The 26,809-nt window shown below is 50.9% G+C and overlaps 12 protein-coding genes across 12 annotated transcripts; 7 read left to right on the top strand and 5 right to left on the bottom strand.

Moving 5' to 3' along the window:
* Positions 1–348: 348 nt before the first annotated feature.
* BBBOND_0301740 (hypothetical protein) lies at positions 349–546 on the bottom strand (the record flags this gene model as incomplete). The annotated part of the gene is made up of 1 exon (XM_012913002.1): positions 349–546. One exon carries the CDS (start codon positions 544–546, stop codon positions 349–351), a length of 198 nt encoding a protein of 65 aa, XP_012768456.1.
* Positions 547–1,487: 941 nt separating this feature from the next.
* BBBOND_0301750 (hypothetical protein) lies at positions 1,488–2,971 on the bottom strand (the record flags this gene model as incomplete). The annotated part of the gene is made up of 4 exons (XM_012913003.1): positions 1,488–2,028; positions 2,062–2,455; positions 2,490–2,567; positions 2,632–2,971. The coding sequence occupies 4 exons, from the start codon at positions 2,969–2,971 to the stop codon at positions 1,488–1,490; spliced, it is 1,353 nt and encodes a 450-aa protein (XP_012768457.1).
* Positions 2,972–5,170: 2,199 nt separating this feature from the next.
* BBBOND_0301760 (hypothetical protein, conserved) lies at positions 5,171–6,977 on the top strand (the record flags this gene model as incomplete). Its single annotated transcript, XM_012913004.1, has 2 exons — positions 5,171–6,047; positions 6,139–6,977. 2 exons carry the CDS (start codon positions 5,171–5,173, stop codon positions 6,975–6,977), a joined length of 1,716 nt encoding a protein of 571 aa, XP_012768458.1.
* Positions 6,978–7,140: 163 nt separating this feature from the next.
* On the bottom strand, positions 7,141–8,598 carry BBBOND_0301770 (MITOCHONDRIAL GTPASE 2(YEAST)/OBG-RELATED, putative; the record flags this gene model as incomplete). Its single annotated transcript, XM_012913005.1, has 7 exons — positions 7,141–7,432; positions 7,468–7,624; positions 7,661–7,742; positions 7,840–7,966; positions 8,003–8,061; positions 8,099–8,464; positions 8,509–8,598. 7 exons carry the CDS (start codon positions 8,596–8,598, stop codon positions 7,141–7,143), a joined length of 1,173 nt encoding a protein of 390 aa, XP_012768459.1.
* A 457-nt stretch (positions 8,599–9,055) lies between these two features.
* On the top strand, positions 9,056–11,551 carry BBBOND_0301780 (hypothetical protein, conserved; the record flags this gene model as incomplete). Its single annotated transcript, XM_012913006.1, has 1 exon — positions 9,056–11,551. One exon carries the CDS (start codon positions 9,056–9,058, stop codon positions 11,549–11,551), a length of 2,496 nt encoding a protein of 831 aa, XP_012768460.1.
* A 595-nt stretch (positions 11,552–12,146) lies between these two features.
* On the top strand, positions 12,147–12,884 carry BBBOND_0301790 (cytosine deaminase, putative; the record flags this gene model as incomplete). Its single annotated transcript, XM_012913007.1, has 6 exons — positions 12,147–12,197; positions 12,244–12,354; positions 12,390–12,558; positions 12,629–12,704; positions 12,742–12,839; positions 12,862–12,884. The coding sequence occupies 6 exons, from the start codon at positions 12,147–12,149 to the stop codon at positions 12,882–12,884; spliced, it is 528 nt and encodes a 175-aa protein (XP_012768461.1).
* Positions 12,885–12,904: 20 nt separating this feature from the next.
* BBBOND_0301800 (hypothetical protein) lies at positions 12,905–13,644 on the bottom strand (the record flags this gene model as incomplete). The annotated part of the gene is made up of 6 exons (XM_012913008.1): positions 12,905–13,062; positions 13,100–13,160; positions 13,198–13,281; positions 13,317–13,460; positions 13,497–13,561; positions 13,596–13,644. The coding sequence occupies 6 exons, from the start codon at positions 13,642–13,644 to the stop codon at positions 12,905–12,907; spliced, it is 561 nt and encodes a 186-aa protein (XP_012768462.1).
* A 239-nt stretch (positions 13,645–13,883) lies between these two features.
* On the top strand, positions 13,884–14,830 carry BBBOND_0301810 (SNF7-RELATED, putative; the record flags this gene model as incomplete). The annotated part of the gene is made up of 3 exons (XM_012913009.1): positions 13,884–13,968; positions 14,004–14,206; positions 14,441–14,830. The coding sequence occupies 3 exons, from the start codon at positions 13,884–13,886 to the stop codon at positions 14,828–14,830; spliced, it is 678 nt and encodes a 225-aa protein (XP_012768463.1).
* A 303-nt stretch (positions 14,831–15,133) lies between these two features.
* Positions 15,134–19,795, bottom strand: BBBOND_0301820 (RNA helicase family protein, putative; the record flags this gene model as incomplete). Its single annotated transcript, XM_012913010.1, has 1 exon — positions 15,134–19,795. The coding sequence occupies one exon, from the start codon at positions 19,793–19,795 to the stop codon at positions 15,134–15,136; it is 4,662 nt and encodes a 1,553-aa protein (XP_012768464.1).
* A 564-nt stretch (positions 19,796–20,359) lies between these two features.
* BBBOND_0301830 (ribonucleases domain containing protein, putative) lies at positions 20,360–22,033 on the top strand (the record flags this gene model as incomplete). The annotated part of the gene is made up of 1 exon (XM_012913011.1): positions 20,360–22,033. One exon carries the CDS (start codon positions 20,360–20,362, stop codon positions 22,031–22,033), a length of 1,674 nt encoding a protein of 557 aa, XP_012768465.1.
* A 35-nt stretch (positions 22,034–22,068) lies between these two features.
* Positions 22,069–23,336, top strand: BBBOND_0301840 (hypothetical protein, conserved; the record flags this gene model as incomplete). Its single annotated transcript, XM_012913012.1, has 3 exons — positions 22,069–23,053; positions 23,090–23,254; positions 23,290–23,336. The coding sequence occupies 3 exons, from the start codon at positions 22,069–22,071 to the stop codon at positions 23,334–23,336; spliced, it is 1,197 nt and encodes a 398-aa protein (XP_012768466.1).
* A 188-nt stretch (positions 23,337–23,524) lies between these two features.
* Positions 23,525–26,233, top strand: BBBOND_0301850 (HISTONE DEACETYLASE HDA1, putative; the record flags this gene model as incomplete). Its single annotated transcript, XM_012913013.1, has 1 exon — positions 23,525–26,233. The coding sequence occupies one exon, from the start codon at positions 23,525–23,527 to the stop codon at positions 26,231–26,233; it is 2,709 nt and encodes a 902-aa protein (XP_012768467.1).
* Positions 26,234–26,809: the final 576 nt, after the last annotated feature.

A 26,809-nucleotide genomic window follows, 5' to 3' on the forward strand; every position in this document is an offset into this window, starting at 1 on the left:
TAATAGTTGTCGATCCGCATTGTGGAGATAACGATACCCTTGATAATAATGTAGCTGCATTCCAATGGTGGCGTCTCGTGGAGTCTCTCGATGTCCAAAGAGCTCACTTTAAAACCTCACAATAAGGAAATGTCTGGATGGAACATCGACCAACGACGTGCTGATGTCGCTTACGTTCTTCACTTCGCCGTTCACGGAGACTTGGTAGAAGCAGTTGTATGGGTCCAGCACGTAAGGAGCCGGGCAGTAGAAGGCCGCCTTTTCAGCAGCCTTGAAGTGGCATGTGTACACGTCCTCTGATCCAGGAAAACAATCCCAAACCACTGCCTATCTTGGCTATCTCCTGAGTCAATGGAATGGCGGAGTCCACGGGAAACCTTGAGCTTGAATGGTGCCATCGAGGCTGTTGAGGTGGCGCTGCAGCGCGTCCCTCAGAACCAAATCTCGTGGCCCACAGATGAATATCAAATGGTGTCCAGTAATGGCGCATACGTCATCATTTTCAAAGTCGAAATGCAGAACAGTATCGGAAACATCCGGTTCCATCCAAACATGGTCCCTTGATGGATCGGTTAGCACTACACTGGAAAGGGCAACAGAACGAAAATTGCTATCTTCAACTACGTAAGCATTTAGCCGACTGTATTCACCCGAGCCTGCTTGACGATGTCATACTTATTCGGTTTTGTTGACCCTGCGGAGGCATATCACAGTCGCAAAGCCAAAGTCATCGATATCCATATGGCAGCTGTCGAAAGCATTGTCACGAAGTAATCCATCTGGGTAACCAAATTCACAAAGACATGCCTCTATGAATCCAATAAACGTCAACCCAATAAGACACAATTCATGAGGCAGATGCCCATTTTGAGTATCTGCATTGGATTGGATCTCTCAGGCCTTATGTACGAAACTATAATAAAACGCACCTAAAGAACATCAATGAACAAGAAGCTAGTGAATAGTAATTCAAACATTTTCTATGATGTTATGCGAACCCCAATAACTCCTCACGTATTACGTCAGCTGTCTGGACATTGTGGATTTTTTCTCAATAGCTAGCTCCGTAAGTATTATAGAGGGATCTATAATATGGGATAACAGACGAAACGTTTGTGATAATGAAAAGAGTTGGCGAATATTGTAGCAGAATAAATCTACATGGAGGGATCGCCTCATAGTCTGCCTAGAAGTACCTTAAAGACGGTCACTTACCACTGTCGTTTAGACATACTGCTGTAGATCTTACGACTTCTATAACGACATCTGGATCACCAGTCGTGATTACAGCGTTGAGACAGGATGATTATAAGTGTAAGCTACGTCATGCCAAACATGTACGGCGTCCATATGGCGTGGTAACCAAAATAATCATATTAAAGGCCCAAAACGGAAATAATGCCGAAGGTAGCCTCAAGTCATACGCAGTCACTCATGGCACACTAAAACAAAGATTAATGACTACCAGTGATTTTTAGGTAATGTGGTCACTTGTGAACGTCATTATATACTTTAAAGGCCATCCAGAAATGGCTTCTTATTTCCTTGGGTATAAATTGTGATATGGGTGTAAGCTGTATGTCGATGGGCATGGCGTTGCGTTCAACGCTTTCCATCCACTTCTTTAACGAGTCGCTGCTGTCAAATGATGTGAGATTGTCCCCTCCCATAACAAAATACTTGCTGCTCTGATCATTAAGAGCCTTCCGCATACCGTCTTCTTTCTTATTGCTCATCGATAGATTTGCGTTAATTATTGATAGTTGAACTCCGAAACTTGACTGCCGTTCTTTTGATTTTTCCTTTGCTTCGTTGTCCTCCAAATTCTCAACTATGCGCAAGAGCTTCCCGCCCATAGTGAGCCTAAATATGACATGCGTCCCGTAGTTGTTGAAGAAGGATTTCCACAGTTCATAGTAACCGGCACATGAACCATTTGTACGATAGTCATCTATTTTAGAGCATTTCCCCTTGTTCTCATACTCTAGCAGAACATTTGATGCATTTTGGAAGGCCCGGGTCGGATTCCTAGAGATAATGAACAGAGAATCCAACACTCACCATTCTGCAGACAGGAACATGCCCGTGCTAAAGACAGCACATTTCGATTTTAAAGCATAACCATGCCTTTTAACGAACTTCTCAAGTTTTTCGACGTTTTTTTTCTCTGTTTGGGATGTTAGCGAAACCGCTGCTGCGCCAAAGGAGGAGACTACATCCTCCGAGAACATAGAGGCTAATGCTTCTGCATTCTTTATCTCGTGCGTAGAATGCCCCTTGTGGCAGGAAGCTTCTTTTCGCACCCAGACACCAATAGGTGTTGTTGGCGATTTGGGGCCTTCAGCGCAACTCCATTGGAATTGTACTACCGGCTGAGTGTATCCGGTGTCCACAAAGCTTTCTTCGTCGCCGAACGGTCTCGACTTTGTGACATCATAACCGCAGCCAAGGTACTCTGTTATATATGAACTAAAATTATTCGTTCTTACCCAGGCCTTTGATTTTTTCATGTGGCTGCCTGAGGAACTTGTCAAAGAGGTTGCATTGCTCTGCGTCACTCCCAACAACTACGGGCGTATTAGCGCTATTTGGACGTTGCGGTAAGATTTATTATACATATGCAACTCTAACCTGGTTTCACATCTTTTAGAGTCGATAAAGGCGTATTTATTTCGGCCGGATTGCCCGGTGTCTCTGGTTGACCTTGCGAAAGTTCTTCGTCTTCTTTCCCTGAGACGGTTGCATCGCCGATTTTACCGACCGAACCATGGTATTTGCGGGCAGTTGTATATCCCACGTCTTCCGATTTACTTTTATTGGATTGTGAATTATTACGGGATGGCGACGCAGGCGATTGTATTTCTTGCTTCAATTGCGCCGCCGGCGACGGTACCTGCCTATTACGCACACATGTGACCATGTGTGTGATTAAAATAATCGATATTTGTGTAACTGCTATATGCAGCTTCATGATTCTAACGCCCGTTCTGTACCATCTGCTCAAGTGAATACAAAATAAACGTTCATTTGCAATTCACTGCTGTAGCATATATATTGCGCTATTTTTGAGTCATGTGCTGTGCCATGCTGCTCCAATTGCCTCAATTTAATTCGCGAACTCCGCAAGAATGATTACCGTAAAATTGAGTTGATAATCGATGCGAAGAGAATTTTCGTCGCATCCTTATGCCCATCTCGTCGTTTTAAACACACTTAAATGGACACGTATGAGCTGAATGAACCGTTAAAATCAATCTAATACATATGTGTATATATTGATTACTCATTATCGTTCTTTTTCTTACTGTGATTCTATCTAGGGTAACTTGCCGCAGCAATTGCGGGGAAAATAATCCACTCAATTGCACGTATAGTCTTACACATACGAATTGACCTGCATTTCGTGTCTTTTTTTTCCGCCATTTCTCGTAGGTGAGGTAAGATTGAGATGGAGGCAATTTGCAGCTAAAGCTGGACTTTAATAAAGGGGCGTAGAATAGAGATAGGAATATGAGGTTAACCACATATGGACTACTATTGTGTGCTAGTATGTTCGGTATTTGGAATCTCGCACTTGCACATTACTTTTCCGCGTCGTCTTTACGGTTGGCTAGCTGTCAAGCTTATTCGCCTAGCCACCCCCTCCTATTGCAGCAGTTTAAGCGATACGAACAGTTTTGTTAGTCAAAGAGCAGCTCAGCAGCAACGTCAAGTAAACACATTGATGTGTATGTATTTGCGGTAGGAATCTGCTTAAGGTAAGCTGCCTTCCACGTGTGGGTTAGATCGGGAAAAATGGAATGTGTCTTTATTATTACTTGTTTCTGCATTTACCATGTTATGAAATGCCATTTTTATATGGTATTTTGCAAATGTGTGTGCGACTACGATGTTGCTTGGATGATGAACATACGTCATGTATACGGCATGGTTTCAGAACCCTTGCGTCTTCCATGGCCTTCTAAAGCACTTACACATTACAATGGGATATTAAAGTGATTTCAGGTTTCCATTTTCTCAGGGTTTTAACGTAGAATCGTGCTTGCAGTTTCAATTGCAAAACGGTAGGACAAGCGGGAGCAATCGCCATTTCAACGATAGATAGACAGGATTCCTTCAGTTTTGGTGAGTTTAGGACGCATTTCATAATGCATGATCTATATTGAGAATCTATAAGAAGCGTGCGACGTAGTTGGGATTCTTCAACGTTTGCTGTCTATTTTTGTACGCTGTTATAATTCAACAAACATACGGCTACACAATTCATACAAATTGAATTATAAATGTGATTGAAACGGAAGTACACTGATGTGTAACATCATGCATTTTTTCTCTTATACATTATGCCGTTTTTATATTCCTTGCGTTCTTCGTCTTATCACCACTGTCTACCAAGTTAGAAACCACCCGGCCGACATATTTATGCTTACATAATCTACATCAAGTGCTATAACACATTGAATACGTCTTAGAAAAATCCTTAAACCATTTGCCGTTTTGTCTTGCATTTGTTCTCTATTTTCTGATGAAGTAAAAATTGCATGCTTCAGTCGGATTTTCTTATTTCGCTATTATAACTGCGTAGTTGATTCTGCTAACTGCTTATTTATTATACTGTTTTATTTATACGCTTCCTCTCTACGCCAGTAGTTGTGTTGTCTTGTGAAATTCTAAAAATTATACTTCATCTGCATCTATGTTATATTGATTCGGTTGGGATACAATGTTCCACAAACACGTCGATATAGGAATGAAAGCTAATTGTTGTACAGGCTGGGACTCTCGAATTTCAACGTCTATTTCCGCCCTTGGTTTTCGTCCCTGATTATGGTTGCATCACCGAAATCGATCACGCCTTTGAGATCTGATATAGGAGGTCTTCAACATGTATGGCTGACAAGTTAAGAGTTGTATAAAGGGCAATTGGTGGTCGTTTTGTGGATACATTACTGGAAGTACAGAAATCACATTCCGCAGGTCTGTACGTCATATTTCTCGAAGTTGGTAGTTCTTTGGCTTCATAGTATCCCTATGAACGCTAACAGAGACTAAGGACCGACATTCAGGATCGACTTGGTTTATAGGACAGTTTAACTTTAAGGAAATCCCCAATCCGCTTTGGTTGATATTAGATTACTTATCGCCTTTTGTTTGTATGGTATCTGAAACGATGTACAAAGGTGGTAATCGGAGGGCTTCATTTGAGACTCAGAAAGTTTCAGATGATGCATTTACTGCGTACTTGCGTCAATACGAAGTCAAGATTGCGAATGCCAAATCTACGAAATCTGCCCCTAGCACTGGCGCGTTGAGCCTCAACCACAGCAGTATTGCAGAACTCAGCACAACATCTACCCAAAACAACCGTTCCAAGTATACACGCAAGAAGAGTATTGCCAATGCGGGGTCTCAATGCACTGGCACTGAAGACCCGCTGCAGTGGTTGCTCGGCATCCCATTGGACGGTGATCAGTCTGACACCCCGGCGACTAGCGAGTGTCAAAGATGGCAAGATCGCGAAAATGTCCGCAATCCTTGTTACAGCGGGTCTCACATGGTCATGGAACGGCGTGGCGGCTTAACTTGGATAAAAAGCCCGAGTGGCGTGCTGGTACCTCATATAGAGAACACTTGGTTAAAACAGATGATCACAATGCTTCTCCCCGATGAGCAAGCTTTGTCAAAGTTCCTGAAGACCTTACAAACGTGTCTTGAGGAGGCTGTCCTTTTCCTTTACAACGAAGGGATAAAACCATATCTCGGTGACGTAGCAAATCAGATGAAGCGGTCTATCGCCGACAACTTTTGGAGTGCTTCCGAGGTAGCCTTTGTTTCTCTGCACTGTAAGGACACTATTGAAATGAAGATTGAGCAGCGAGTGAAAGGCGAGATGGGATGGGTAGTATATCTGCGTCAGGTTCCACCGCATTTTTTGGGGTTTGTGGATACGCACAGCACGATTGACCCTTACTCCAATTATCACTGGCGCGCCTTAAATAAGTTCGCAGTTGATATGATGACTGCAAATAGGCCAACTATAAAAACAGGTATGATTTCATCGCTCGGTCCTACCAGATGTTCTATTTACGCATGTTGTATACGGTTGCTGCTTTTGTTCTTGATTACCACGTTTTGCAGATGATCAAGGCTCAGAGACCACATTGGCATTCACTGGAGGAAGATACGCATTTGCAGAGCGTTTGAGGGAAAAGGTCCACGCGTTCCAATCTATGCGTCTGGGGGAGGTGGTCCATTTGGTCCAATTGGCAATTTATAGTGGCGTATTTGTCTATGCACAGCGCATACTCCTACCTGTTACAGCATGTGAAAAAACTGCTGAGGAGATGTTTCCTCGAGTGAAGAAAGTACGCCATCCAGTATGTTCCTCTCTGGAAGAGGTCCGGCACATTGTTTCTCTGCTGGTAGACAACCGCAAAAATGGCCTTGTTCTAGCCCAGCTTAAACAACAATTTATGATGCAGTTCAACAAGGAGTTGAATCCCCTATCTTTCGGATACAGAAAGCTGCAGAATTTGCTCCTGTCGGACAATTTCAATCGTCAGTACCAACTTTTCGTCCCGGTTGACAGTCCACACCGGACTCACATTCAAAACCGTAAGTATAGCATTCCTGCAGGTTGTAGAGCATTTAAACAATCGAAGCTGCGCTTCGATATCGAGAAGTTTTGGTCGCCCACGGAGGAGTGGTATGATGAACCCTCTTGCGAAGGGCTTACCGAGCTGCCTGTAAACATAAGATCAGCTCTGGAAGAAATTTTGGATGGAGAAGAAGACGATTTAAATTATCAGTATGCAAACTACGCGTTACCACTTGCGGACTGCTTGAAAGAAGATGACACAAGCACAGGCACTCATGCTTCCAATTGTAGCACGGGTCGTGGTACTACAACCAGCAACACGGTTGATATAGGAGAATCTATTAACGATAGATCAAACGACTACAGGTCTTGTCTTTAGTCTTTATAGGTCGGTGACAAGGGGGAGTCACATTCTCTAAGTCCCGGCGCCTTTTAACACCTGATATAATGCATGTATACACTTTTAAGTTACACTGGTTGCAGCAGAGAGCCACGTTGGAAGAGCACGCGCCGATCGTATGCAACTGTTACACAAAAGAATTCTATTCACGCGGTTGAGTTGGAGGAGGGGAGTCGTCATCATCATTGACCCTGCCAGCTATTTCCTGAGCGAACTTCTCCACAAGGCATCTAACGGCGCGAACCAGGTTGGGGATTCCCAGGCCGAATTTAGCACTGGTTGGAAGCACCATACTTCTAATACCCTTAGCTTTCAAATGCCAAAACAATGCATCAACCGATTTCGCAGCATCATCCGCATTTATGTCCATCTTGGTCGCGACAATCGCGTACGGCTTGTCGGCAAGGCCCGTTCCGTGCGCTTCCACCTGTTCCCTGAGGCATTTACACTGCCCGGACACAACGCCTACCTTAGAGACTCAAAACTGTCCTGCATAGAGCTGTGGGTCGTATTGCACACATCTATAACGTAGAGCAACGCCTTGGTACGTTCGATGTGTCTGAAGAAATCCTGGGTTATCCTGCATTCAACGATGCCGGGAAGATCCGCGACGCTTACACTGGCACCTGCGCATTGAAAATTTCCAGCAATACACCATTTACCGTCAGTGTACTTCACGTGGCCAATGTGAGGCGCCAGTGTAGTGAACGGGTATGCCGCAATCCTCGAGTTTGCCCTCGTCATCTGCGTCTCATGTTAATCACGCTCATGGTGGCACTACAGTGACAACTGGGCCGCTGAGAGATCGAAAAGCACGCTTAAACCGACTGTGCGCACTCACCGCGGATAGCAGGGTTGACTTTCCCACATTCGGTAGCCCAACCAGCCCTATATCAGCGATGGACTTCAGTTCAATTTCATAGTACGCCTCTTGGGGTGACGAACCGTATTGGGCCTCATACGGAGTCCTGCGCATCTTTGGCGCATTCTAATTGAGTCCTAACCTCATGGTGTTGCCACGGCCTCCGCTGCCACCTCGCGCCAAGAGGATCTTTTCGTGGGACTGAAGAGAGCTATCTACGAGCAGATATGGATCATACCGGTTCATTTATATCGGTGATTAACCTCCGTTTCCACCCGTCGCACTCATGCCGCCACCCTTTGCCGGGTTCAAAGTCCGGTGGACAATCGAGTTCGTATACCAGGGTTCCTAAGGGGACCTTAATTAGTGCGTCACTCCCAGGTTTCCCCGAGGCCCTTGATTCGCCTAGAGATCCATTTTGAGCTCTCACAAAACCTGGTATATGGCTCAGGTCTGCAAGATTGTCTTGTTTGTTCATGGGTGCGATATAGACATCTCCACCTTTCCCTCCAGCTCCACCTATCGGGAGGCCAGGGCCGACCAGCCGGTGCGGCCCGTGTTTGCTGAACACTATTGCGCCATCTCCACCCCTTCCGCCGCTGCACTGCACATTATGTTAGGGCTGTATTCCTGGCTGATCGGTATTACCTTGATGCGCTTGATGTCTACAATCGGTTTCGAGAATAAGCGTTCCTCGCAGCGTATTTTAGGCCTGCATGCCCTCACGAGTTGGTTCATACCCGCATTTGGCACCTTATATGGATCTACGGCATTGCAACAGGCTTACACCGCTGACGGTATTAGGCGCCACTTGATTCGGCAGTTCGTTTCTTCAGCTCCGCATAAAAAACAAAACGATATACGAAGCCGATAAAACTGAAATAACTCTAGATTTTCGAGTTGTAGGAACCGTGTGTATAAACACCCGGATTCTGTCTTACTCAAGCTATCAACTCAACGTAAATGGCGTGATTCGTAGCCTTCTATGGCCCACATGTAGTTCTTACGGTGTGTATTAAAGACGAAAACATATATCTGTCGGATTACCAACATAAGTGACGAATGTGCTGACTTTTGGAGCACTTCTGCTACAGTAGTAGTGTGGCATGTCATCCGTGGTTACGCCTTCCAGGTTAATCACGGCACTCTGGCGTGTTTCAACTGACAACATTTTCCACATATCCATGTAGCGTAGATGTATACGTGCGGCGCATTTGCGCTGCTGCCAATTTGCGCCGTCTTGCTTGAACGGCACGCTGCGGAGTGCTTCGCCTACCGCGTACCCATTGAGTATGCAACTAGTGCCAGATTGGCCGCGAGTCGGTGCAGTGAAGCGTTATACACTTATCGTGTGAAGAACTCACGCTCATGTGTGTTATTCTCCGGCCTCCACGCAAATGCTGCCGGTACGGAAGGCGGCAACAACGCAGACGACATCGAGCAGCCGCTTGCAGAGAACCCGCCTCGCACGCAGGGAGATGAAAGCACCGGTACAAGTGGTGAGGGACGTACGAGGGAAGAAATGTTGAAAGAGTACCGGGATGCAATACTGAATGATGGCTTTGACAAGCAACTCACCGACCTGCTGCTGGCCCAGCCTGATGTGCCCAAAGACCCCAAAGACCACTTCCCGCTGTCCAAGTGTGACTGGTTTCACACGGACGGGCCGCTAGACTCCGACGACGAGATGTTCTTGCGGGATTACTGTGCGGAGAAGGTGCCCGATATAGACGACATTTACAAGAGGGTGGACCCGCATGGCATACGCAAGTACGCGCCGAGAAACATAACCACGATGGAAAAGACCCTAGGGAGAGTCTACGACGTCAACCAGCCGCTGCTTGATGAGGACGCCATAAATGAGAGCCGTAACACGCATACGATACCCACAGCCCGGGCGGCCGCAGCCGCCCAAACTGGCGATACGCCAGCTCCAGCGGGCTCAGCCGAACCTTCGTCTGATGCGCCTAACGAGTGCGAACTGGACGAGTATGGCCGCAGGATCCCCAGCATTGGTGAAATCGCCCTTACCGATAATGATTACGTGGTGTCTACAGCCGCTGATGACGACGCCAAGGACGAGGCTGACGAATTCAGGGAGTGTGACCCGGATAACAGTTACGACGACGCTTTGAAAGATAGTGTGATAGAGGACGACGCGTACCGCTATTTCGTGACGCTTCCCATGCTCTCGTGGACCACGTTCGACAAGGACGCTCTCAACACTGCCCTGGCCAGGCTGACCAATTATAAGGAACATTACAAAGAAAGCGAGCGGCAGTTGGGCACCAGCAGCCCATATGCGGTGTTCACGTCTGAGCCTTCCAGCGGCGTCGGCGTGAGCGATGGGACGTGTGAGATGTCACTGTCCGAAGAGCTGGCTGCGATGGAGACTGTGGAGATGAACCCCGTCGAGATGTACATGGAGGAGTATAAGCACAGCGACCTGCTCAACGACATAGACGCTTACGAGGCAGCGGAGTACCCGCGTGTGGTCCAGCGAATCTGCGCGTCGGACGCCAACTCACCTGTCTTCACTATGGACGACTTCACGCCAAAGTATGCGGAGGTCGAGACGGTGGACCCTCGTGTGTACGTGTCTGTGCCCAAATCCAGCATCAAACAGGATGCAACAGGTACGCTGGTGCTGCGTGAGCAGTTCTTGGTGAAGCGTGCTCGTGACGTACGCCTCAGCAGCCAGGTCACTGACATCCCCATCAGCTCGGAACCGCAGATTGGCACCATTCTGATCCCCAACGAATTTGGCTACACGGATCAGAATATCCGGTATCTGGCGGACGAGATCGGTGTTATATCACGGTCGATCGTTTTTGTTCCGGACATTTCCGATAACGACTTGGTGTTTTCGTTGACCTTGAACCGGCTGATAAAGTTGATGCAGACTGCCTTCAACGTAAACCGCATATCGTTGGTGGCCTTGGGGAGTCAGGGTCGTCGGGTGATTCATTACGCCTACACTGCCATGCGGGACACAGTCGAACGTACGCTGCACGACTTCAAACCGGTGGACCCGAAGTTCGACCCCGATAAATACAGCAGCATGACCAACCTGGGGCGATTGGAAAACATCCTGAGGCGGCAGAAGACGCTCATGGTCGACGACATCATATCTGGGATCCAGCGGATTGAACACAACGAGAGCGTGAAGGCCGCCGAGTCGCTGCGGGACTACAACGTGATAAAACCGCTATCGAATCTGCTGCAGAGCATTGTGTTGTGGGACAGTGTCGGCGTTAACTTCAAGGAGGTGGCCCAGCTGGGCGTCCCTGTGCAGTTTAACATGTCCAATCGCACCAATCTGTTTGAGGCGCTGTTGCGCTTAGACAACCCGAAGTTCCTCTCGCGTAAAAAGAAGCTCACGGGGTTCGACCATAACGAGTTTATCGAGGTGTTCGACTATGCGGAGGCGCCACTGCCTCCCGCGCTTCAGGAGACGCTCGGGGAACACGTGCATTTGCGGTACGTTGGGCGCAGCGGTAGCTCGGACGACAAACCGGATACGTACCACATGACGACAAACCACACTGGCATCGACATATGCTTGAACTTCTTCCCCCTGGCGTCTGGACACTTCTACATGAAAAAGCCTGGTGCACCGCGAGGCGAGCTCAATTCTCTGGGCAACGCCATTCTGTCCTGCGCAGATTGGATTAACTCCTGGTCGTACTGAAAGCAGCGTGTTAACTCTCCGAGAATTGTACAGTAACTATAGGTTTGTATCGCATAGCATGCATGTTTGCCTTGTGTTACGTGTTTTCGTCCAACGCCCAGAGTATGCCGTTGCGGCATTACTCACATGCGGTAGTTAGCTTTAAAAAAGATTATGCTACCCCGATCTATTTATGGAGCATTGTTATCTGCTGATTAGCGTATTGCTGTTGTGAACCGCTGGACCAAGTTACGCTATCTCATCTGCAAAAAATATTCTGCCCTCAACTGAGTACAACGCCTATTTTCACAAAAAGCAGGCACCATATGAGATTATGTTGTATGAGATTGAAATGTATAGTCACAATTAGTGTCGAACATAAGTGAAATACATCCTATTTACGAAATCGCTTTATGTTTTTGTTATTCGGGGTTAAACACGCCTTGGCGGTGCTGGCGTAGACAACGTTTCCTACACATCATACTCACGGCTCATATGTATTAGTTTTTGCGCCATCCGTAGCATTCAGTAGCCTGAAAACGTAGTTCAAAAGTGATTATCGGCCTGATTCTACCGCTGAATGTTACTTCCGTAACGCCGTCTACAACACTCATCCATGCTCTCCGAGGAGGATGTCGACCGCTTCATGGCTGAAGCCATTGCGGAGGTGAGTGTGTTACACCATGTGGAAGTGCGTAATAACGACCTCATAGGCACGCTCGGCCTTGGAGAGCGGCGAGGTTGCCGTTGGCTGCGTCATAGTCGACAAGGAATCTAGTTCAGTTGTAGCTCGAGCAGGCAACAGCACGAACAAGACGCACAACGTGGGTTCTATCTGGAGGCAGTTCACGTGCAACAGTCAACTTGGCATTGCGAGTTTGGCGCCATCAGCACCGTTTTTGAATTGGTGCCAGGCGGCAAGGTTGGATGCGGCGACCGGGACTCCTTGCACTCGTTCATGTCGCGTTACGCGCTCTTCGTCACGTGCGAACCGTGCGTGATGTGCGTCACTGCGCTGCAAATAGTGGGTAGGTTGCCAGGCACAGCCACCTTCCAACGCTGCCCGTACGTGCCCGGAGCAACTTAACGACTCCACAGGGCTCACTGAGGTCTACTACGGCTGCCCCAACGAGAAGTTCGGGGGCTGCGGGTCAGTGCTATCGCTACACGAAGGGTATGTGCAAAAATAGTCTTCATTTAAGAGCGTGCAGTTACGGCGGCATGGCACCGTTGCGTTGTGTCAAGGGTATCCGCGCCGACGAGGCTATAGGACTGTTGCAGGCATTCTACTCGTCCGGAAACCCTAAAGGTTTGTCAATCGGCCCCCAGAGTTCACATGATCCCCAGCACCTGAGAACAAGCGCCATCGGAAACTCAAGCCGTCTTCTTCGACGCTGCTTTGATCTCGTTGGACAGCCGGACCATGCTGTTGTGGTACCACTCCTCGTCGAGCTTCCCGTCCTCGAAGAACGTTTCGCTCAGGGGGACTCGGTATGTAGCGATATGTTTGGGGCTATCGGAGAAGGCGTACTCTGCGTGCAGTTGCTGGACGCCCGGTGCGAGACTTACTGATATCGTACGTGCCTTCGCACCAATTGACGCCGCACCAAATATACACCTTGAGGTTATCCTGCACACTCGTGACGCAATTAATGATTCCGCCTTACTGTAACGAGCAGACGATACGCTGTGCCGCGTAGCACGACCTTGTCATAGAACATCGTGAAGGTGAGGAGGGTGAAGAAGGCACCCTGCAACGGCTGATAAAGGCGTGTATTCCACTTACCACAGCCACTTTTAGGAGGTGCTTGTTCTTCTCCACAGTAATGAAGGCGCCGCTGTACGCTCCGATGCCGCAGAGGAGCAAGTAAAGTACGATACGAGTGTAAGACACGAAGACGTCCTCCTTGAATCCCAGCTTGGTCAATTCCTGCACGCAAATACGCCATCGGCTGTTTTAAACCACCTCCAGCGTGACGCCGTGCAGAATCTTTGAGATCTCTTGCGTGCAATACAAATCGGAGAGTTGCGCTGCAACGTGTTAGGCATCGGCGTCCGAACTTACGTGTATCGCCTGAGCCCTTCTGGGCCGGAGCCTGTACTTTGCGCGCCATTATATTGAGGAAGATAGAACTACGGTGGCTGCGGATGCTTTGGCCCCCTACACATGGGACGAAGTGCCGCTGTGTACGGATGATCGCAACCTTCCTTCGCGTCGCGTCCACCCGATGTGGATACTTATTTCCGCTATATATCCTTAATATTCCGGGGGCGTCTTAGAAGATGCCTAGCGGAATCGTTGTGCGACGTCGCTGGAGCCTAGACTGATCCTCGGCAGCGCTCGAGAGGCGCAATGGGTGGAGTCATTTCCCGGTGCCGCAGGGAACGCGCCAGCACAAATGTGACGTCGCAGATAGTACAACTGAAGGGCCAGAGGGGTTTGTCTACCACTGAGGGCGATGAATATGCGCAGATGTCTTGGAGGAGCACCGCGCCTCCCTGGCGCATCGCCTGGCGGAGCTTGAGGAGACAACTCGGAACCACGTGCGAACTGGGGAAAGGGACAAAGCGTTGATGTGCCTTCGCAAAAAGGCCCTGATCAACGATCAGTTGTCAAAGGTGGACACTTACCTCTACCAGGTGCTGCAGGTGATTTCGGATACGGAGATGGCCCAGGTAAGCCTACTCCAGTCTATTACTCTAGCGACTGGCTTGCGTGCAATTGCGTGGCTCATTCTAACGCGCAAACAACTGTCGTCTCGCACGGCGCGTGACGGTAATGCCACCGAATAGTGCGTCCCCTCGTGCTGCTGGCATGAGACATCGAAGGAGCCATTACAACGCCGTGCTGCCTGTTACGAACACAGAGCACAACAGATTGCGTGTCGTGCGGGGTATATTGCTGTGCAGGTCAACTTCGATGTGTATAAGCACCTCAAGATAGGCACCGAGCTAGTGGCCAAGATATCGCAAGACATGAAACTCAACGACATTGAGGAGCTTATGGAACTCAAGCAGCGGTGCAACGATGATATGGTGGAAGCTGGTCAGATACTAGCCCAGGGACTCGCCGATGTGGACGAATCGGAGCTGCTGCGGGAGCTTGATACGCTATGCGGTGCGGCCGCATCTCCGGCGCCAGAAGCAGTAGCTTTAACACCTACCGACGTGCGAGAGGCGACTAAGGAAGATGCGCAGTCATCATCGGAGCCTGCGCATACACTCACTACCAATCTGCCGGAAAAGCTGCCCGACGCACCTCGTGCGGAGCCTGCGCAGAAAGTTGCGATTCCGTCCTAATTTGTACATCACACCATTAGCGATTTCTATTTAAGACCACAACAACTAAATGCAGTATACTTCCACCCTGCGGGAGCGACGATTATAACTCCACGTGCATATAAATAGGGCATGTCGTGAAAGAACGACAGACATCCGATGTGCGCAACCGCTGACAGTTACGATACATTGCATTGAAACTTGTGACTCTTGCGCGTTTCAGTGTTTCGCGCCATAGTCAATGGGCTGCAGCGCTTCGTCAGCAGGCCCGTTCGTTGCTGCTGACTGGATGGAAGGAGATGCCCGTTCGAACAGCACAACGTGCTACAGCAACGAGCATATGCGCTTAACCTTTTTCCCGAGCATCTCCTTTGCTCTTTCGATGATGGTGAAGGGTAGCTGGCGGTTCACCGCCTCCTCGGCGTCCTCCTCCGGCTTGGCCATCGCTCGAGCTGTCAGCTGCGTCTTGTTAATGAACTTGCGCAAACGCCGATCGTTGCGCTCTAGCAGCCGCCGTGTCATCTTGTCTTCCATGATCTTGAGCGCCAGAATTTTCGCCCTGATGGGCTTGAGGTCCTTCAAGGGCGGGCATCTTCGGTCGTCGTCCTTCATGGGCGCGTGGGCGCTGAACCTCCGCAGACGCCGGTTACGGTCAGCTGTTGAGATGATCCGCTGCTTCAGCCGAATCGCCCGGTTGTAGCGTTTCATGAGTCGCAGCCGCCTGACCAGGATGCGTCTGCGCTTGCATATGCGCCTGCGCCGCAGCACGATCTTCTTAAGCGAGCTGTCGTACATCTCCCGCACGTTGGTCTTGAACTCCTCCAGGTACTGGTCCATGTTCGCGTAGTCATACGTGCCCTCTATTTCTTTCTGCCGGATGAGCTTGGCCAGCTTGAAGTAGCCGCCGGCCTGTGTGAGGTGGCGTAATCTGCCGCTGCGTTGGTTGTAATCCTTCTTGTGGCGGCTTAGGTTGGATATGGGGAAGAATGGCATGCGAACGCTGCGCTCTATCGCCATAGCCAGGTTGCGGTCACGCTTCTTCACGAGGCTGATGGCGTAGCCCCTGGGGGCGATGCCGTCGTTGTTTATCATCCTGCCGACGCGCCCGCACCGCTTGAGATAGTCCATGCTGTTCTTGGGGAAGTCGAACATGATCACGGCATCCGCGTTGAAGTCGAGTCCGCGGCTGGCCAGGTCCGAGCAGACGAGTATGCCGCTGGCACTATTGTTGAAGTCCTCGTAGTACTGCCTGCGCCTCATCAGGGGAATCTTGCCATGCAGACTAGTAGCCGGCAGCCCAGCGTCCCGAAGGATGTACTCCACTGCACGGCAGCTTGGGATGCTGTTGCAAAATACCACGACCTTAGAGCAACGGCGAGCGCTGTCGTATTTGAGGAGATTAACCAGTTCGCGAGCCTTGTCTTCGCCCTTGAGATATCGAAACTCGTGAGACACACCGCGGTTCGGACGATCCACCCAAGCTTTGTCAACCAGTTGGTGGCACCCCGTAAGCCTCTCAAGGTACTTGGCATTCCTCTCAGGGGTGCTGTTCTGGACACCCCTCATGTTCGGAACCTTTGCAAGCGCCCGTTGGACCTTTTCGAAATGCAGGAGGTACTTATCCGATGCAGCCACCTGCACCAGCCTGTAGGGCTGCTTGATGTAATCGAGAACCTTTGCGATATCTGGCCAGAAACCCTCGTTGAGGAGGGTGTCGGCTTCGTCTAGCACTAGAAACTGCAGTTTGTGCAACCGTACGTGCTTTATCATTTTCAGCAGCCGCTCCGGTGTAGCGACCACAATGTCCACGAGGCGCTTCATGTGGTCCCGTTGCCGGCCCTTGTAGCGCCCTCCAGCCACTCCTTCGCTGCTGATTTTAACGGTGTGGCCTAACCCCTTTATAACGGACAGGGTCTGGTCGGCAAGCTCCCGTGAAGGAACTAAGATGAGCGCCCTAGGCGCATTCGGGTGGCGGAGTTTAAGCTTCTCATGTTCCTTTAGTTTTTGTATTACGGGCAGTAGGTACGCTAGGGTTTTGCCGCTGGCGGCGTTCGACGCCAATGCGACATCTCCGCTGTCCTGTAACATGTGCTTGATGGCCATGCTCTGGATTTCTGTGGGTTGTATCTCCAACCCAGGCTGCTCAGAACGACCGACGCTATCCAGAAGGCATTTGCGAATCCAGCCAACTGCAGCGGAAGCCACATCCGAATTAAGCCCCAGTTGTTGCCACGGGTTCACATGTGGCTCCACGCCATCCTGAGATACGCGGTTACGCAACAGCTTGTAATTCGGCATCGCGTCTGGGAACTGCCACGAGAGAGCCTTGGGGTCTGGCATCCGCTTGGGAAATATCCCGACGCCGTAGCTGGGTTCAACTACTCCTTTTTCATCGTGCTCCACACCCACGCCCGTCGGTATGGCAGTTTCAGCATTAATGCCGCCTCGTGACGCAAACAAACGAAATCCACATCTGGCCCTCCCATTACCCGATCTATATGCATGCTGCTGGCCTGTTTGCGCCACGTGTACTGGAAGCGAATACAGGTTAAAGGGCCTCGTTCCTTTACCGCTGGTATCGTAATGTATGATTTCACAATTTTCAGACGTTTCCATGCGTTTGAGGACTTGATCACCCAGTCTCTTTAGTTCAGAGTCGGTCATCAAGTTGGGGTAGTCGCTGGAGAATGTGGTGTCTAGAAACGGTGCGAGGTCCTCGCCTTCCAACAGGTTCAGATAATGCTCTCTCTCCGTTATAGTTGTACCGGACGCTTCGGTATCGTATCCCGGACCATCGCTGTCATATTTGCATTCCGTGAAGGTAGCTTCGTTTTCCGCTCCCCAATCAGGCTCCGTCTGCGTTCGCGGCTGCTGCGAGCCAGCGGTTGCCTCTTCTTCCGTTCGCTGTAGCAGTTCACACAACCTCACATAAACATCATCGTCGTTCACATTTTCTTCTAGTCTGTCCAGGAGACAATGAGAGCTAAGTTTGTATATATCTTCCGGTATTCTAAGTTCCTCGTGCATCTTTGAGCTTTCGAGGACCTTTCCATATAGTTCTTCGAGTTCGCTGTCTGTAGCGCGCTTGATGACCACCGCAAGCTTGTACTTTCGAATAGCTTCTTTGGTGGCGTCAGTTTCGTCTTGTGGAGGCAATTCGATATCTCGATCCTTGAGTATTTCGTAAACTGCGTCGTAGTTTGACAGGTGCATTAATATCGCCTCAGTGACAAGTCTGGAACGCCTAGTGTTCAGCATTAGGCACTTATTGCGTTCGCCGCCCAAAGTTGCATCCACGATTTTGCTCTTTTTACTGTCTATGTAGCTTGCGATCGGCTTCAGCTCATCGGTTGTAAACACCATCGACGCAACATTATCCACCCTCTCTCCATTTGTCTGTATGTGACCTTTGATCATTGCAACTTGACTATCATCATAATCGTCGTTGTCATCGTCATCTTCATCGTCACCGCCATCATCATCATCATCATCTACCGCAGTTGACGGTTTGTTACCAGGAATGTCAAAGAAATCCTCACGTTGACATTCCTTAGCTGAGGTACTGTACGACATGGACTGTTCTGATTGAGACGGTGAGGTCTCGCAGGAACTACTGCCAATTTCGTCATATGGAGTTCGGCTAACAGACGACTCATCCCATATGTGGGAGTTAGAACGTATCTCATCATCATCCAGCTGGACGCCGACGTCCACCTTTGAGATATCTGGGTTGATTCGCATAATCGCAACGAAGCACAGCTTGGCAACGGTTTTGAATGGAAGCAAGGTATACTGTGCGAAATCCTGATGCGTTTCTATAGGCCTGAATTCCGGGAGAGCGAGCAGAACGGCGGACAGCAGCGCCATGAGGTCGTGCTTTTCATATGACAGCAGGAACTTGAGCAGTCTGAGAGACGATATCCCTGGCAAGTACCCGTAAATGTCGGATACACTGGCCAAATTACCACGGTAGAAGTCGATCAACATGTTAAACGCACGCCTTATTCCCTCCACGGTCACGTGGTCACCAATCTGTCCGATTCCAGGCATCTTTTCCGACGTATACATCCTCGCTGCTTGCGCGAACGGCATATTTCCTGGAGCCCCGCGGAATGTTTCGTTGAACCTCTTCAGGTGGTTAGTGACCACCTCGAGTGAACGTCTCATCTGACCGTGGTACTGAGTCTCCCTTAGCTGCAGCTTCCTATGTTTCAGGTTTTCCGCATGCGTTTTTTGCCTCGTATTATCTCTGTAATGTTCCAACCACCCAGCAAGGGTGTTCATGCGAATTTCCTCTTTCCGCGCCTTCTCTCCGGCAAACTCACGCGCCATCCGCTCGAGGTCGTCCGGAGAGTTTATGATGTCGTCGCTTGGTCGTGGCTTCGGACCATCCGATATGGCCTCGTGCCCCCAAAGCACGCGCAACATAACTGACTGGAACACCGAAAGCAGCGAATGCCGGTCCAGGCGTTTAAGTGAATTTCTCGAACGTTGTTTGACATAGTCGGTGGAGAGGTAGTTCTTGTGTAGCCTGATGATGTCTATCAGTTCGTCATCCGAAAGCTGCTTCAAGTCGACCGCCAACTTGTGATACTCGGCGTCATGCGCTCCCTGGTTCAGCACCCACGGGCAGCACAGCCAGTTGACGTTGCCGTCGAGGAACGCACCTCGCCCCCAAAGGTATCGGTAGAGTTCATGCCTCACCTTGAGCGGGCAGAACAGGATCACGTATGACGCCGCCAGATCTGCCGAATAGAGCACCTGTAGCTCCCGGTCTAGCGCGGTCTTGGGGTCCATGACCTCCACCAGTGTGAAGCTCTTCGATAGTGGCGCCATGAACTCTCCGAGGATGCGTTGAGCGCATTTCGGCACTGACAACGCCGAAGCTTGGCACGCCTCCACAGCATCTTCCAAACGTTGCCTTATTTCGGCATCGAACGATTCCCCGAGGTACCCAACGAAGTGACTCAGGGCGGATTGCTGCATGTCGGAGGACGGTACCCCTGCATCGAGCAGAGGCCGCCCCTGCCGCAGCTTCTGCGCCACCTGGAAGGTGAACACTGCGGAGAGGTACTCATTTTTGGGGACTGGTTGCAGCTGCAAGCTTCCGCCAGAATGCGCAGCCGTGCTCAGCAGGCCCAGCTGCAGCCATTGTCGGTGCGGCGGCCGTGTAACAAAGGATAGGCGATTCTGAGACAAGTCAAAACAAAGGACTAGGTTGACTACCTGATATTGTACGCCACACAATCTGGCGTCGCAAGCAATGAAGGCTGAGAAGAGAGCAAGCAGCAAGGTCACAAGGGCCCCGGCTTCGCTCATTCGTGCTGCGCGAGGGGCGCTGGCGGTCCCATTTTATTGCGATGCTGAATACAGGTGTATCCTCTTTGGGTGTGTAACAACGTTCACTTTTATCTGTAGAATCTTCGGCTAAAACGTATGCTTGGTGTATTTTTAAGCACGTCTTCTCAGCTCCAGAAGTGGGCAATGTGCCCGCCTTCCGTACACATTTAGTTCATATCTTGATCATACACCAGCTGCAAATAGTCAGAGATGTCAACCTCGTCGGCCGGCGGCGGCACGGCAGTGCCCTTTGGTGGCACAGTCCCGGGAGACATCGCGATGCTGGAGATGGTGAACGTGAAGAAGCTGCTGCAATCACGATGCGTCGAGATAGAGGAGCTGTTCACGACACTGAAGCACGGTGATAAGCAGGATCGAGTCTTCCAGAGGTTGCCATTCGCGCTCAGGCGGCGAGCCATGTCTCATAATCCGTTCCGGGTCCCCAAGAGGCTCAGGCTCCACCTCGCTAGAGAGATGGCGAAGAGCATGCCAAAATGCGCAAAGCGACTCAGGAAGGATGCCCGCAGGCGCTTGAACCGACTCGAGGAGTATCGCACTCGATGCGAGCGTAACAACTGGTTGGAGACTCACATGTACCACGCGAAGCGTTTCAAGATGGAGAGGCTTTGGGGCTACCGCATCGCGATTCGAACCACCCAAAAGTGCCGGCGCCGGTGCTTACGCAACTCGTCAAGGCGCTGCGTCATTCATGACCTGTCTTACGTGCTGGTGGTGAGCGTTTCAGGTTGCATGTCTGCTCTCCGACGTGCTTTTAAAAACATGTTTGCGGATTCGTCCATCATGTTCCAAAGTCGATTGATTCGTGGCGAATACAGGTCCCAGGCCTTCGCGTATACCAATACGGGGGACAACTATCGCATGATTTGCCCTGTCCAATTTGTGTGGATCACGCCTTCGGCAACGGCAGCGGTATCGGTATCGGTATCGGATCAAGGAGGCGAATATCGTGAAGTATGGTTCTTCGTGCACCCAGCTTCTATAGATGAATTCATGGAAACAGCTAAAACCAGCGATGCTGAGGTGGCGTGCCGGTTGGTCAAGGATCTCTGCACTTTCGAAGTCTTGGGCCCCCTTTCCGCTTTGCTGCTGCGTAGAACGTTGAAGGTCGACGGGTGTCTTACAACGGGTAATTCTCAGTGGACGCATTTGGACCCGGGGAATTGCGATATACCGCCATCATACATTTTACCTCTGAGGGTGATGCCCCCAGTGGTACACGGTAACTCCCGGCCCTCGTTCAAATTCGAAACCATGAGAGGCCAAAATTTTAAATCGCAGCAGTTTGCGGCAGCAGCAGTTTGCGCAGATGAGCGCAGCCATTTAACAACGTTCAAGAAGCCCGAAGATTTCGCTATCGTCACCAAGGTGAATGTTCCCCGCCTGCGCCGACGAAACTACGGGCAGCTGGTGTCGAAGCTGCTTGATACACTCAGCGTACGGTACCCATCCGAGAGCCCTGCGTTAACGTCAGATCCAACCGCTTCGTCGACTGCGAACGCGGACGTCACTATGGACGCTCATGCAGATACTGGGCACACTAATGTAGCATCATCGCAGGACCACGTGTCTGATATCAAGAAGCCGAGCAAAACGACCCAAGCGGCGCGCACTGACTACGACGACGCGAGCTCCGTACCAATATGGATTATCAGGAGGGGCGACTCCATCGGGGGGTTCGATGTTGTCATGCCAGCGGGTACCATATCTCGTAAGCTGTGGATCCTGCTTAACCGCTACGGCGCGTTGGGAATAGGCCTTCAAGAGCGCGAGATGTTGTACGCCCAACACGGGCAGTGTATGTTTCCGCAGGATTACCCCGAAACGTTGGCTGGGCACCAACTCATGGAAGCACAGCAGGCGTAAGTTGCAGTCCGTTAATGTAATGATCGATTAGGGAGATGATTCGAAAGTATCTGAGTAGGCCGGCTAACAAACGACCCAATTATTCGCTGATTGGTGTGGATAAACCGTTTGGCTTGCCGAACTTCGGAGCTGCTGATGTGGAGGTGTGCCACCCGTCTGATGGCTGTGCTGCAGCGCCTGCTAGCAAGGATAGTACTCGTGCGTCTAACGCTGTTTATATGCAAGAAAGGCGCGCAAATGTAAAGGGTGCTTCCAACGCAGCTGCTGCAACAAATGGCAGGGTTGCGTTGGCGAAGGATGACAAAAGCTACCAGGACGTACATATGACGACGCCGTCAAATGAAGCTCTTGTACCCTACCGGCACGATCTGCCTGAAGAGTGGATTCCGAGGGAGTTTGTAGGACGGCTAGAAGGCAGCTACATGCAGTCAAGGCATTTGTTGCTGAGTTGTATTACTGCTGGGCTGCACAGGGATGATGTTGATGAGGACCAGTCGCTGCAGGTGTTGAGGGTTAATTGTTTCCCTTATAGTGCATCCAATCAACATCTAAAGCATTTACTAGACACGTGCGTATTTTCCGGGCACTGCAGTACACCGCCGATAGATAGCCACCTGCTGCTATCCTGCTGCGTCAAGGTTGCTGGTAGGGGTTCCATATGCGCTGGCAGTCGTATATACCTGCCTACCCAACTTGACTTGGATGCTAACCATCAGTTTGTCGGCATGGTTGTGTTAGGCAGGTTTCCCTCCCCCGTCTCACGGTGTATTGGTGGGAACGATTCCGCATCGAAGCTGACGCCAATTTCGGCGCCACTCAGGGGCCGGGATTTTAAGCCCCCGGAAGCCTTGAAAGAGCCCCCGCATGACGAATACAAGCTGGTGAATCTTAAAAGGCTCTTTGTATGTAGTGGGAGGCGCAGGAGGGTGGGCATCGAAACTGCAGTTTCGGGTTTGCGAGAGCTGGACACGTGCCGTAGAAAGCCTTTACGAGCCTGCATCGGCGCAGTAACATCGCGAGGTACGTTATTGTACACCTTTCGCTATTAAAGCGCAGGCTTTTCCCACAAAGGAAATTGCATCGTCCAATTGCGCGCATTCGTCGAGCTAATGCGTTCTAGCATAGCTCCAAAGCAGAGGACCGATGCGAATATAGAGCTTCTGCAGAGCCTAAGGCTGTTTGTCTGGCTGCGCAACAACAACAGCGCCGACTATGTGCCTGGTGAGTGGTCGGAACGGCTCAATCACGTTGCGCAGGAATCCTGTCCGTTGCATTCCACGATAATGCAGGAAGCTTCGCATAATACACCTTACACAGAATAAAGTTTAATTCGAACAACGCTGTATAGCTTTGTGTAATGTGCGTGTCTTGCCACGATTTGAGGGGGTGGGTTGAGAGCACGCAACGCCTCCGGCCCGGGAGAGTCCTTTGTCGCTTTTTTAAGCGGTCGGGGCCCGGGATCATTGTTTCAGTTCGGATGTGCGGATAAAAATGGACCCACCGGAGCTTGTCGCAATTTGCTGCGACGAGAAGACGATGTGTTCTCGTCGGCACTGCGACACCAGCGGCCGTGGTCACCCGGAAGATCCCACCCGGCTGAAAGCCATCATCGATCTGCTGCGGCATGGGAGGATCAATCTGGAATCCTACGGTGAGCGTTTCCTCGCCGACTTCACGCGAACGTATGCGTGCCGGCCGGCTACGCTCGAGATGCTCCTCTATTGCCACACTGAGAGCCATGTGAGGCGTTTGATGGGATTCTGTCACGATGTGGAGGAGCTCAATGCGGGATGTGCAGCTGACGACGTCTGCTGCCACAGCGACTCCGACTATTGTACTTCGTACCCCGTCGACGAGGACACGTACGTTACCAAAGAATCCGAACGTGTCGCCCGTTTAGCCGTGGGCGGGATGACACATCTAGCTGACGTAATCATGGGCAAAGCGGATATGTATTCAGATATGCAACCTGAGGACGCTTTTGACACTGCCGCAGACCAGCAAAGAGACCGGACCAGGGTTAAACGGGAATCAGAGCCTGACATCGACTCCAATGATCTGTCGTCGCAGTTGAAAGCTGCAGAAGGGGCGGAAAATCTCCTGAATAGTGGTGACACGGCAAAAGCTGCCAGTCAACAACACGATTTGAGAAAAGATCGCAACGTTGCTGTGGAGCATGGTACAACTGTTGGAGCTGGCATGGAGCGAAGTGACAGTAGTGGTAAATCGCCGGCAGAAGAGCTCAACAATTCCGAGTTTATTGGCGATGTGGCCGTGCAATTGAGCGCTCTAAGTGTTTCGGATGCGCAAGCCAACGTACCGCGCCGCAGTGGTGTCCGCAAGGGGTTCTCGCTGACACGGCCGCCCGGCCATCACGCGACCCGAGATAAAATGATGGGATTCTGCTTGTACAACAACGTAGCCATAACCGCGGTCCACTTACTGCGTAACCACGGGCTGAAGCGTATTGCGATAGTGGACATCGACGTGCACCATGGTAACGGCACGCAGGAGATTTTCTACGATAACGCGAACGTGTGCGTGATATCGATTCATCGATACGGCACGCACAATAACGCCTTCTATCCGTACAGTGGTAATTATGATGAAATTGGTGGGAAAGGTGCCTTGGGAAGCAACGTCAACATCCCGTTAACTGCAGGCTACGGCACCCATGACATGGTCTATGCCTTTCAGGAAGTGGTGCTGCCGAAGTTGGAGCGCTTTAAACCGGAATTCATTCTTGTGTCATGCGGCTTCGATGCGGCGATCCACGACTTCCTCGGCGGCTGCGGAGTGACCCCGGAATGCTACGGGTGGATGGCGCTGGAGCTCAGCAAGGTTGCTGAACGCCATAGCAAGGGACGCCTGCTGCTAGCGTTCGAGGGCGGGTACAACCCCGCCATAAATGCAAGCTGCTCCGACGCCATTTTTCGCACACTGATTGAGTACGAGACCGACAGACGCGTCAAACGGGGGTGCGGCTACAACAGGTCCAAAGTAAGGAGGGGAACCAGGTTCGTTTGTAGCAAACTACGGGGGCTGTTATTCAGCGGGGGCGATTCTGTCGTGGATACTTCGTCTTCGTTGAGCCGTTCAAGGACTCACAGCCCCCTCGCTCCCTCGGTGACGCCGTCGGCTCGTACTGCGCAGGTTGCGAGGCCGCCAGATTTGAAGTGGACCGAGTATCATGGCCCGATGACCAAGAACAGTTTCGTCATTGCAGGCGGGCATCCCAACCAGTTCCTGATCCCTGTGAACGTGCCGAGTGGCGATTTGTGCAAGATTTGCAGTCCCAATGAGGTGGCATTCTACAGGTGGCTGTACAGAATAAACGGCATCGATCTCGAGGTCATCAGTCGCCCTTACCCGTACCTCAGGTTACCTTTCGCCAACGGAGTGGTGGATGTCAGCATTACGGGCTTCAGGCCAGTCACCGACTCTGCTGCATCTCCAACCACCAAGCGCCTCAACAGGGCCAACGTGGTCCACTCACCAGATCCCGTCGTAACTGAGGGCCTCAACTTGCTGAAACCTTTGATCAGGTTCGTGGTGCAGTGCACTGGAGTGTACACCGAGAGTGTGTTCGCGGCGTGGCCTCTGCAGTACTCACACCGTGCCGCCGTGCGCCTACGCAATGCCATCCACGGCATGCGTACCCCGTGCGTGATGGACATCAAAATGGGGACTCGGCTGTATGGCGACAACGTCACTGACTCAAAGCGCATTGCCGAAAAGCAGTCGAAGGCGGAGAAGCGCTCTTGCAGCGTTCACGGCTTCCACATCTCCGGCATGTTCCACTGGTGCCGTGAGGCCAAGAAGCTCTTCTATTTGCAGGGCAACGTGGCGAACACGCTGGAAACGCGCGCCAAGCTCTTGTATGCCTTCAGGCTGTATTTCGCCAGGTTCCAGGACACGCTGCTTTCGGTCCGGATATGCGAGAAGTTCCTTCAGAGGCTGGAGGAGCTGCGCATGCTTTTCGAGAAGCAGAACCAGCTGGCGTTCTATGGCAGCAGCTTGTTGTTCGTGTACGACTCTGGCACAGTGTCCACTGGCGCAGCCACCGAGTTGGCGAATGTGCACATGATCGACCTCTCACATGTTTCGTACAACACCGGATGTATTGACGAAGGCTACCTCCTGGGGCTGCGCACGCTGATAGAGCTGCTCCGCGAAACACGGAAATCCCTGGCAGTCTGAGTGTGCTTTTACCAGTAATTTGTGGTTCACTGAGGCTTAATGTTTTAGGTCCATGACGTGGCTGTTCGTTCACGTGGTCGGCATGTGAGCGGATCGTGTCTAATCGTACTAGGAAGTGGCGCATTCAGCCTGTATCGGTGCGAGAAGCACCCAGTGCCGTTGTATATTACACAGCAAAGCACTCACGTAAAACCGCTCGTGGTGAGTCAGTCGGCGCTGCGCCCATCAGCGGCGCGCTACACGATAGTCGCATGGTGGCCTGGTGTAATCGGCATCACCGTGGTAAAGTAACAGGTCGCCTTCCACACATGCCACACCTCCATTCACAACGCATATATTGTAACAGCCGCCGTGTTGAGCGGCGTCTTGATAAATACGCAGCGGATATGAAAGGAAGGTGGACACGCCACGTCAACGCTGGCTCTTACTAGGTCGCAGCGTAGACAGCCCATTCCGATATATCCGGCCCCTCGCATTAACCTTAACACATTGACTAGCAACGTTCGTAACCCATGTGATTTTGACGCTCTGTGCCCTCGGTTGGGATGCGCGACCCTACATGACCATGCCGCACTG

Source organism: Babesia bigemina (genome assembly GCF_000981445.1).
Source record: "Babesia bigemina genome assembly Bbig001, chromosome : III".
In the NCBI taxonomy this organism is placed as follows: Eukaryota; Apicomplexa; class Aconoidasida; order Piroplasmida; family Babesiidae; genus Babesia; species Babesia bigemina.